This window comes from Aplysia californica, unplaced genomic scaffold, assembly GCF_000002075.1.
Source record: "Aplysia californica isolate F4 #8 unplaced genomic scaffold, AplCal3.0 scaffold00444, whole genome shotgun sequence".
Taxonomy (NCBI): domain Eukaryota; kingdom Metazoa; phylum Mollusca; class Gastropoda; order Aplysiida; family Aplysiidae; genus Aplysia; species Aplysia californica.
The window spans coordinates 180,094-191,137 of NW_004797714.1; the positions used below are offsets into that span (position 1 = coordinate 180,094).

General features: G+C 39.6%; 1 protein-coding gene across 1 annotated transcript in view; it reads left to right on the plus strand.

The window, feature by feature from the left end:
* The window catches only part of LOC101848455 (ecdysteroid-regulated 16 kDa protein), a 13,148-nt gene extending 2,104 nt beyond the window's left edge, over positions 1 to 11,044 (plus strand). The window contains exons 2-4 of the mRNA XM_005104975.3: positions 4,837 to 4,947; positions 5,855 to 6,033; positions 8,307 to 11,044. Of these exons, the coding sequence (XP_005105032.1) occupies positions 4,837 to 4,947; positions 5,855 to 6,033; positions 8,307 to 8,390 (374 nt within the window). The 3' untranslated portion in view covers positions 8,391 to 11,044. The remainder of the gene's footprint in view (positions 1 to 4,836; positions 4,948 to 5,854; positions 6,034 to 8,306) is intronic.

Genomic DNA, 11,044 nt, shown 5'->3' on the forward strand with positions numbered 1-11,044 from the left:
CCATTTTGCCCGAAGTGATCCCGGTCTCTACCCAGCCTGAGGCGAGTCACGAGTGAGGCAGGACAGGAAGCGGGAGTCACGAGTCATAGGAAGTCGGAAGTGATGTCATGCTGGACAAGAATCAGAGTCCGAATAAAATTTTTTCATATTCGGACTCGAGTCCGAATAGTCACTTCGTTTTGTAATTTGTTGTGTTTCACTCCCTCTGACTCTGACTTTGCTGATGTTTAACTTTGATATTTCAATATGTCATTTGGATGACCCATGGCTACTTTCTCTCATTTTTTCATCAGTTGAACCAAGATCACACATCCCAAACAGAGGTTCATCATTACTATGGTTGATCCAAATTGGGAAAGGGGGTGGGGTACTGAAATCATCTTTGGGAGGAAGGTGGGGTAGATTGAAGTTGATGATGGTAAAGAAAAGTGAAAAGATGTGGGGCAGGGAAATGGGATGCTGTGAAAGGACATTTAGTGAAATGCTGGTTTTCCACACTAAGTTAAAGTAGTTTGAATGGTGAGTGTTGCATTTTCAAAATGGAGGCCTTTCCAACTTGAAAATAGGGCTTGATTATATTGGAAGTGTGATTATTCGCACCGGGTGTGCGCATAAGAATTAATATTATTCGCACCGGGTGTGCGCATATGAATTAGCGTACTGCGACTAATTCAGAAAACCCGGAACCTGCTGGTCCATCCTCCACTTCTGGTCTCCCTCCGCTGTCTCCCCCTCAAAAGAAAAGGAGCAAAAATAAGCCTACGACATGTAATTAAGAAAATCAGGAACCTGCTGGTCAATCCTCCACTAATTCTGGTCTCCCTCCACTGCCTCACCCTAAAAAGAAACATCAGATGGGATCAAATAATACTAATATAATAGTATAGTATAGTGAGAACCCTGCGCCTGTTCCTGCGGTAAACGTCCTCATCCGATGCCTAGATGTTCCGGACTTTGATCTCTTCAATGATTCGGATAACAGGTCCGTTTACAACTTTGTCTCGTCCCCCCTTCTCTCTCTCTCTATCTCTCTCTCTCTCTCGTAGTATTCTCGCAGCCCTCACTCACTCCGCCTCGCGTCGCCGGGAACAATTAGTCTCACTCACTCCGCCTCACGTCGCCGGGAACTAGTTCGCGTAGCGTCGATTAGGACCCATGATTGTATAAGTATAAGTATAAGTCCGTTAGTTGCCTAGTGCGCATTAATAAACTCAATGGGTCCACCAAAGCTCAATCCAGCCCCTATGATCTTTGTCCTTGCGCGATGAAGGGAACAAATGAGGAAATGGTTGGCCGATTTCCATCCTTCTTTTGAAAAACCCTGTGCGAATATAACTTCATAGTATTCACACGCCCTGTGCGAATATAACTTCATAGTATTCGCACACCCTGTGCAAATAAAATTTCATAGTATTCACACACCCTGTGCGAATATAATTTCATAGTATTCGCACACCCTGTGCGAATAACTACAGCCGATTATATTATGGATTGGCTCCTTCTCATCTCTTTGCTTGGACTTTTAATTTTCACTATCATCAATCATGCACTCTGGTGCACTAGTTCTAGTCAAACCAATGAATTTTTGGCTGCTGGACACAAGTCTATGGCCAATAAAATCACGGGAGGACTTCCGTAATGAACGACCACTATGAAACAGAGTAGAATAGAGGGGTAGGGTTAGGGTGTGGGCCTAGGATTATAAGGGTCAGGTCTCTTCTTTATTGTTTGTTTGGGGGGTTGCTCGCTACGGAAGTCCTCCCAAAATCACTGCAGATAATGGTTTTCAAGTGAAGAATATAAATTGCAAAGCATCAAAATTTAATCGAAAAATACAGGAGTGGCATTCCCCCATGAAGCTCTTCAGGTTTGTTAAAACTCAGTGGGCGGGGGGGTCCTGACTGAAACTTCCCTAGAGTTTTTGAGAAACTCATGTCATTCACTCTGCCCTTGGCTTGGTCACTAAACAGCCTTGTATGGAAAGGCACGAATTTCCTGCCTATGCAGATGAAAGTCACACTATCTTTGTCATTTTGGTAAAAATTTGCTATTGTAGCATGTAGCAAAGTAATACACAGAGCAAGAAATGCAGGATTCCATCATGAACATTTCACCACACTATATCCTAAATTTTAATATTACTACACAATCAATGTACTTTTATACTATTGTTCAAATAAAAATATTTCAATGTCTCAAAAACTATGGTATGAATGGCATCAAAGAAATGAAAATGTTTCTAGTTTGAAACCAAACTTCTTTTGATTAAAAATGTCTAAAAGCAAAGCAGACATTGTTGTGAACACGTAAACCAATTGTGAAACCTGCGTCTGCCATGGTAGTAAAAATCAGGCGCTCGCCAAAATAATGAAATCGAAGGAACAGGTATTTTCCACCAGTTTGTCAATTTTTATCGAATTTTTGTTTTGTTTTGGCTCAACACCTTTTATGTCCATATATCTCTGAAACCAGGGGATCCCACTTCCTTCAATTGCAAATATCTCAACTTCTATTCAAGATAGATGGTTATTTTTTTTTCATGGAAAGCAAGGCATATATATATGCAGTAGTCTCCGCCTAAGATCCCACCGCTTAAGATCCCGCTTCGCTTAAGATCCCGATGTTTTAATAAGAAAACAGAATTTTTACTATACAAAAGTCACCCCTAAGATCCCGCTCTGATTCACTCTGAAGGTCTATATTCGGCTAAGATCCCGCATTTCAGATCATAATTCGCGGAACAAAAACCCGGGCGGGACAGCCGATCATCCAAGAGTGAAAAGTTGAGATCAATAAACTGTCCGTCTCGTCAAAGATCAGCCACTATCGTGAATGTGATCGCATACACGTTGTAAAACTTGATGAAGCGATACAATGTTTGCCCCAGACGGGATCACACCGGGGTGTGAACTGACCGACTCGTTTGTTTTCCCCACGCATAGCACTCACACCTGAGCTCTCCCCCTAACCTTACATCACTTGCTGGGTGGGATCACATCTTCCCTGACCATTGCTGCAGTTGTCTCTACTCCCGAATTTGCAAGACAGACTGAATTTTAATTGGTGTGTTCACAACTTAATGGTGTGTAGCGACAAAGACGGTTGGCCGGAGGGGGGGGCTCAGTCAGAGATGGAAAGCTGTAAATTTTCGACAGGTGAAAGGGAGGGGGGAGGGGCAACTGGATAAGCATAGATCTTGAGACTCATGATAGGATATTAAGTGAAAATGGCACGCCTCATGCCACTATGCACTGTGATAGGTCTTCAAAGTTAACCACTCTTTGCTTGCCATATGCCATAAACCCACCAAGGGGCCATGTCAGCTCATTGTAAGTGGAGGGAGACCATTTTACTGATTGTAAGCCTCAACATGGGTCACCATAGATTCTTCCCTCAGTTCGTCGGTTAAGATCCTGGTTCGCCCAAGATCCCGCTTTTCCTTGCTCCCGAGCACCGGGATCTTAGGTGGAGACTACTGTAATATGCTTTCAGATGATACTCACTCCACATGCCCAAAAATTGATGAGTGCCTGATTCCACCACCTCGTGGCACATATTTTTATTCAAGAGGCAATGCAAAGGGAAGCAACCGCCCATAAAATGCAGACATTTCAGAGCACCACTTTTTACTTCCTTACTCGGTGCCTGTAATTTATATCCTACTACACAAAAACCTCACATTGTTGTAAAATGAATACTCAGGTTTCAACGAAATTGGAGGTCATGCTCGACGACTTGGGCCACTATTCATTATAATATAATATCCAAGTTTCACTGTACCACAGTTGGTAAGTTATTAATATTCTAAAACAGGCTCATGATCCAACATTTATTTTTAAAAAATACATTTTGACTACTCAGTGAAGACTGCATCATGCATCATTAGTCATGCATCACTTTTCAAAATGTCGTATTGTGGAGTCTCAGACTAAGCAAACGATTTGTTGACTCAGACATTATTGAATCATGCCTGTAACTTTCTATTCCAATCCACAAAAAATATTTACGCTTTATTTCATGTTTATTGCCACTTTTTCTCGATTTCAGTTCTGATGTCATTAATTAAGATAGTTATAGTATAGTTAAGAAGTATGATGAAGACTCAGTCCCAAAACTACACTTCTCCATTTCTCTACGTTTTCAGTGACTCTGTGTCTGTAATTTGACCATCTTTTGTTTGTTTGTTTAGTATAGGGTTTTACGGCGCTCGCAACTGCATAAGGTCATATGAGCGCGCGGGACACACCTAATACTTTTTCGTTGGTAGGAAATTTTGAATTTTGCCCGGGTGGCGGCCGAAGCCTACTCTTATCGATTTTAGACCACCAAGAGATCTTTAACGTGCGCAACTTGCACACGGGCCCTCCGAGATTTTTCGCCCTTGTCCGAGAAGGCTAGGTGTTCATCTTTCCTACCAGAAGATCAGGGGTGTGGCAGAAAGACAGCAGTTAGGAGGAGCCAAGGAGTAGCAGTAGAAAGGCTGCAGAAAGAGTCAGGAGCCCAGAGGAGGGGGCAAAGGAGGTGAGGGGGTGGGGGCAGAAAGTGGAAATGAAAGCAGACAACAGAACATTGCTAGAGAGCAGGAAAGGAGGTGAAAGGAGACAATTTTAGAGAAGAAAATTTTATGGTCGCTACCCGGAATCGAACCCGGGACCTTTGAATGAGAGGCCAACACCTTAACCTCTAGGCCACGAGAGCCCCCGACCATCTTTATTGTTGCTCTTCCTTTGTTGCCTTCCAGTGTTTCTTGGTCTTTTTCTTCTTCCAGTTCTTCCAATGAGATTTTAAAGACTAATTTTACATGACGTGATTGTGAAACATTTTTGTTTTTTACAGTGCCTTTGAAAGGACAACTGGTAAAGGCTCAGTTCAACGGAACCTGCCAGGGACCTTTGGCTATTCTGAAGAAGGGCACTTCAGTGGCCATTGATTTCACCTTTAAAGCCAGTTTGTATATTTCAATTTCTTTTAGCATGATTTAGTAATCTGTTAAACATTCTGTCATGTGTAAAAGGAGAGAATATCTGGCTCGGTGTATCTCATTATCTTTGTTAGGAGAAGAGGTAGGTGCAGTCAAACCCCTTTAACAGCCTACCTTGGGACAAGCTTGACGCTGGCAGTACAACAAGGTTTTCATGGGGAATGAGCGGGGAGGGAGCAAATTGGTGAAAAACATTTGATCTAGACATAGGCTTGGCTGGTAGAGACCTGTGTATGAAAGATTGTCAGCAACTACTGAGTGGATGTGCCGTGCGTGGTGTGTAGCCTAGTGTGTAGTGTGTACTTCTGGTGGCCAGTTCGCTGGCGGTACAATGGGTTTAATATGCAGTAGTTTAATAAGGACTGTACAACTGAGACAATTGTCAGATGGCGGGGTAAAGGCGCCAATACTATATATTTATAGGGGACTCTTTTTGTACTTTGGCAAAACCTACTGGTAAGCGGGGCTGGCGGTACAACAAGGTTTGATTGTATTTTAGTTTGGTTATTATGTGAGTTATTCTTAATGATTTTGTGTAACTTGTCATTTACTATGATTTACAGGAAAGAAGAGTATCCCTCCGTCCTGCTATTCCCTGTCTCTGATTTACACAGTCTGCCTTTGATTATTGTGAAGTAATGTAATTCATGATTGATGATTTTATTTAAGATATCCTTTTCCTGGTTCCTGCCAATTTAAATCTCTCTGTTTCTTTGACTCACTCCCAAAATATAATTTTGAGTGTACAATCCTTTGCTTTTACGAAAGCCTGTTCATGAGACTGCCAAATGTCTTTATCATGCAAGAAAGGCATTTCCTGAATTAAAAAATTAATTCATATTTGCTTTATTTTCTTTCATTCTCTCCATCAAGATTTGGACGAGTCCAAGTTAACATCTAAAGTTTCTGGCAAGATTGGAGATTTCCCCTATGTGAACTTTCCTCTCAGTAACGCAGATGCCTGCAAAGACTCAGGCCTTAAATGCCCCATCAAAGCCAGTACGACTCAAAACTACACGCCAATTCTTGAAGTCAAAAGCTATTTCCCTTCTGTAAGTATAGACACATTTTTTGTTTTGCACATTATTATGTGTTATGGTTTGCAAAAAGTAATGCTTGTTGGTACATGTACTTTTTAAAAATGACCACTGCTTTGATAACTTCATTAAAAAACTTTCTTTTCTCATATAAGTATAGAAATGAATTATAGCAATGCCTGTCGAGCTTGCGTACGCAGTGAAATTTTGGTGCCCGTTTGCGGGTGTATTATTGGGCGTGATAGGAATATGTGCCTAACTTTTTCGAACTCGAACCATGTTCTGTTGTCTGCTTTCGTCTCCAATTTCTGGCCCCATCCCCTCCCCCCTTTGCTCCCTCATTTGGGCTCCTGACTCTTTCTGCAGCCTTTCTACTGCTACTCCATAGCTCTTTCTTACTGCTGTCTTTCAGCCACACCCCTGATTTTAGGGTAGGTAAGATCTAACACTAAGCCTTCTCGGAATGGGATGAAATATGTCAAAGGTCTCGTGTGCAAGTTGTGCACGTTAAAGATCCCTTGGTGGTCCAAAATCGATAAGAGTAGGCTTCGGCCGTCAACAGGGCAAAATTCGAAATGAATTCCTACCAAACTGAAAATGTTTTAAAGTTTCCCACACACTCATATGATTTTATGCAGTTTCGAGCGCCGTAAAACACACCCACAAGAATAAAATCTCGGTTGGCTCTATTTTTGGACTTATGTGAATGAAACTTGGCAACCGATCTGAAAATAGGGTAAACTAAAGATATGTGGGCTTTGAAGTTTGTGCACATAAATTAACCTATATTTTTGGTGTCAGAAACACTTTTGTATCGGGTATGATTCTGTAAACTATAAGGAGCTTGATTTTCAATGTCGAGAAGGTGAGAGGTAAGAGATCTAGCTTTCCTCCATAGTGTCCTCAAATTTGAGAGTTCTATGTCAAGTACTTGTTTAGAATTTATCATAAATGTACCTCTCAATGGAGTAAAGAAAGCTTTTTAATTGTATGGCATGTTAGATTGAATTGAATTATATTTTATGGTTGGCATGGTCTGAAGTCATCAAAGAAAGTTTTGATATTATTTAGTCACACTGCCAATGTATCCTTAAAGATCCCATGATGTGATACAATGCTATAAATAAAATGCTCTCATCCCAACACCCCTCTGTCTCCAAATCGAAAAATGTACATGAACATTTTAATTCTAACAAAATAACTACATAATGGTAAGTAAATCTGACTGCAGAAATGATTTCTCCATCCAAAAACACATTAAGCCGCTAAGTTTCTTTCAAATGCTCCAATTAATTACTGAGATGTTTTCTGTTGTTATGTGGTCGACTTTTTGAGAGTATTTTCCTTTGTGGATCATCCATGTTTTACAACACTTTACAACCCCATAACTTTTTAAAATTTATAACCCAATTTTTAAAATTAGAAAAGCACAATGCTTAGAATAGATAACCCTTTCTAAGGTACCAAATGAAAAAGGGCTAAGTCGAAAAAGCAATTTGTCATTGGCATGCTATGAAATATGGTTACGACTTGTATGTGGAAAATGTTTTCTTTAGTGCTTATTCCATAGCAGGGCATTTTCTTGGTTGCAACAAGTGTGGGTTAGTGGTTAGTAGAGCATGGATGGTTGTTTTGAAGTCTTTGGTTGCTTTATCTGTTTAATATACAGTCTTTTTTGTTTTTTGGTAGTTGTTTTACAGTGCTTGCAACTGCATAAGGTCATATGAACGCACATTTTCAGTTTGTAGGAAATTTTGAATTTTGCTTGGGGGGCGGTCGAAGCCTACTCTTATGGATTTTTGACCACTAAGGGATCTTTGACATGCACAATTTGCACACGGGACCTCCGAGAAAGACAGCATGGCAGTAAGAAGGAGCCGAGGAGAGCAATAGAAAGGCTGCAGAAAGAGTCAGGAGCCCAGAGGAGAGGGCAAAGGAGGGGAGGGGTGTGGGGGTAGAAAGTGGAGATGAAAGCAGACGACAGAACATTGCTAGAGTGCAAGAGAGGAGGCGAAAGGAGACAGTTTATTTTAGGAAAGAAAAATTTCCGTCCCTATCCAGATTTGAACCCGGGACCTATTTGAATGAGAGACGAACACCTTTACTTCTAGGCCCCGAGAGCCCCCTAAAATACCGTCTGTTTTTTTAAATTTTTATTTGAACAATCCTGCAGGACAAAAGCCTGTGTTTAGTCTCGGAGATAACAACCTCTGTAACTATTGTCAGTTTCGTGATTTAGCTCATCAGTTTCTGATTTTTTTTTCTTTTCTCTCTCAATGTTTCCACAGGTCAACGTTTTTGTCAAATGGCAATTGGTGGATGGAGCGAACAATGATGTCTTCTGCGCCATCATTCCGGCCCAGATTGTGTAAGCTTAACTGGTTAGCGTACACTGTTGTGAAAATTGACAGAGGTGCTGAATTAGCATGACATCAATGGTTTGCTCTCAGGGTTCGTTCCTTTGTACTTGATCACTTCGCAACTGCTCTCCCCTTATAACCATCGTATGTGTGATTTTTGTCTTGTTTGAAATGTCAGAAGAGTATACTATAAGTATAAAGGCTATGGGGTGGTTCCTAGTTGTTTGGTCTGATTGAATGTGTGTATTGTATTGTCATGTCTGGACATTAGTTTTTTAAGATGTCATGTGTATCAATTTTCTTGATCTCTCATTTTGTCAGCCTATGATATGTGTGTGCGTGTGTGTGGGTATGCTTATTTCTTAGAGTGTAATGCTCGCAGCTAAAGGGATTTGGAAACAACAACAATACAACAACATGCTTATTTCTTTTTCTTCGAATGATAAAATAATAGACAATATTTCTCTCTTCTACACACATCCCTCTGTCAATTTTTTCTACTACTGCCCTGTTAATTGTGTGCTTGAACTTTATTTAATTATCGTTATTATTGTTCTCATTCTTCTTATTATTTTCATTAGCAGCAGTAAGGACCAGTGAAAATCACCAGAGAAGGTAGCTCTATGTGGTCAGCTGTGATTCAGGGCTGAAATTGTCTGAGTTCACCCTGAATTCAGGATTTTTTAAAAGGTTGACCTAAAAAGAAAATCTTGCTGACATGCAATGCTTACGATTTTTATAAAGCTTTTTTTTACCATGCTTTAATGCTGAACATTGGAGAGAAAAGACTGTACAGGATCGTAAAGGCATGTCCAACCAACCTGCATTGTTTGAGTTTTATTCATGCAGAGTACTCTCTACTCATTTCTTTTCGATCTGTCTGTTATTTTGACCTGTCTACACCAAAGATGTGCCACTTGAAATTTTGTTGATACTTCTGTTTGCTCACATGAAGCTTTAGATGGCAATTCTGGATAATTTTTTCTGTGACTTCTGATAGGCGGAAAAAGCTGGATTTATCTTTGCACTTGGAACATTCTTTGTATGGAAGTTGAGGTTTTCAAATTATACAATGTATATTCATAAGTGCCTTTCTCATCGCCCATTACAAAGAAATGATGGACAAGTTACTGAAAAGTGTTATCAATTAAACTTCAGGCTGTTTATACCTAATTTTGCTTTCTTGCCATATGATCATTAGAAAAATCAGTTTCTGTTGATACTTGATGTTTATGTTTACGTCTTTACCTCTCTTATGACCTTGTTGCCAGGCTGTAAAATGATGTTAAACTAGGGTTTGAGTATGTTATAGAGAAATCCTCCACCCTCCTACTTCACAGGAAGATCTGTTTGGGTGGTTGGCGGGTGCCCTGGTGTGATTTGCTCCTTCTTTCCTATGAAGCTTCTGTTGTCCTTATCTCTCCTCCTCATTTTTTTGGTATGTTACTCTCTAGTGACACCTCTAATCTTGTGCACTTACATATGACCAATTTGTGTTGCAAGTGCTGTAAACTCTCATTAGAACTAAACTGAGACGAGAGATCTGCTTTTTTGGTTTCATATTATTTTATGAGACTTCTTACACTAATCAGACTGACTTGTCAAGGTTGTTTTTTTCTGCTGTGAATTGCACTTCTTTTTTCACTTCTACATACACATATATATTGTAATTTATACCTAGATTATTTTTTCCGCTCCTCTGTGAAAAAATTACTTTAATGATAAGATCTGTTCATTTTGCTCAGGGTCTACTTTAAACTTGCTATCTTTTTATTTTCAATGATCTGGTTTGGAAGATGTGGTATCTTTAACTAAGAGGGGCAGACATTTCTGTGTCTACTTTTAAAACTTTAATGACTGCTTTACCATCTGCTATAAAAGTACATTCTACGACAATACATGTTTGAATAAGCTGGTTTGCTTATGATTACCCGACCCATGTACGTGCATGATTTCCGACTTTATAACAGGATTTTTCTTGCTAATGTACATGATACTTTGTTTAAAAATTAGATGAATCCAATGGGTGATACTCCATAGTTGTTGTTGAATTATACAGTTTTGAGAAGTACCTGTTATGGGGGTTTGAACAGAATAAAATGAAAAGGACTAGCTGTCCATGATATGCCACCTATCACATTAGTATTGGCACTGAAGTTCCTGCTGACATGGGCAGTGAAAGGCAAAGCTGTTTCATGTAATTTTTGGGTAAATTATGTTTTATTCGACAAATATTGACAGGTTTCCTCTAGAGTATTGAGTATGATTCATGATGTCTTTGTGTGTTATCGCTTCCTCTCCTCTGGGGAGAAAACTAACTGCTCTTTCCTTATTTTGAAAGTGGGATACGTTTTGCTTTTTATTGAATCTTTTCTTTAAAAGAAAAGACATTCAATTGTAGTGTTTTTAAATTTAAATCTGGAATGCAATTATTTCTGCTTGTTTGAAGCTGTGTTGATATTGTTTGGAAAAATGTTGATTATTGGATAATTTTAGCTTTGCATTGCAATTTCTGTCCTACATTTCAGTGTCATAGTCATAATAATTATGGGTTCCCAATAATTATAAGAACTTATGTTGTTATTTTTATAACGTTCATGAAACAGCTTAATAACTTGATAACCTCCTTTAGTTATGGTTTACCAATAAAGTCTTGAGGGTCCCAA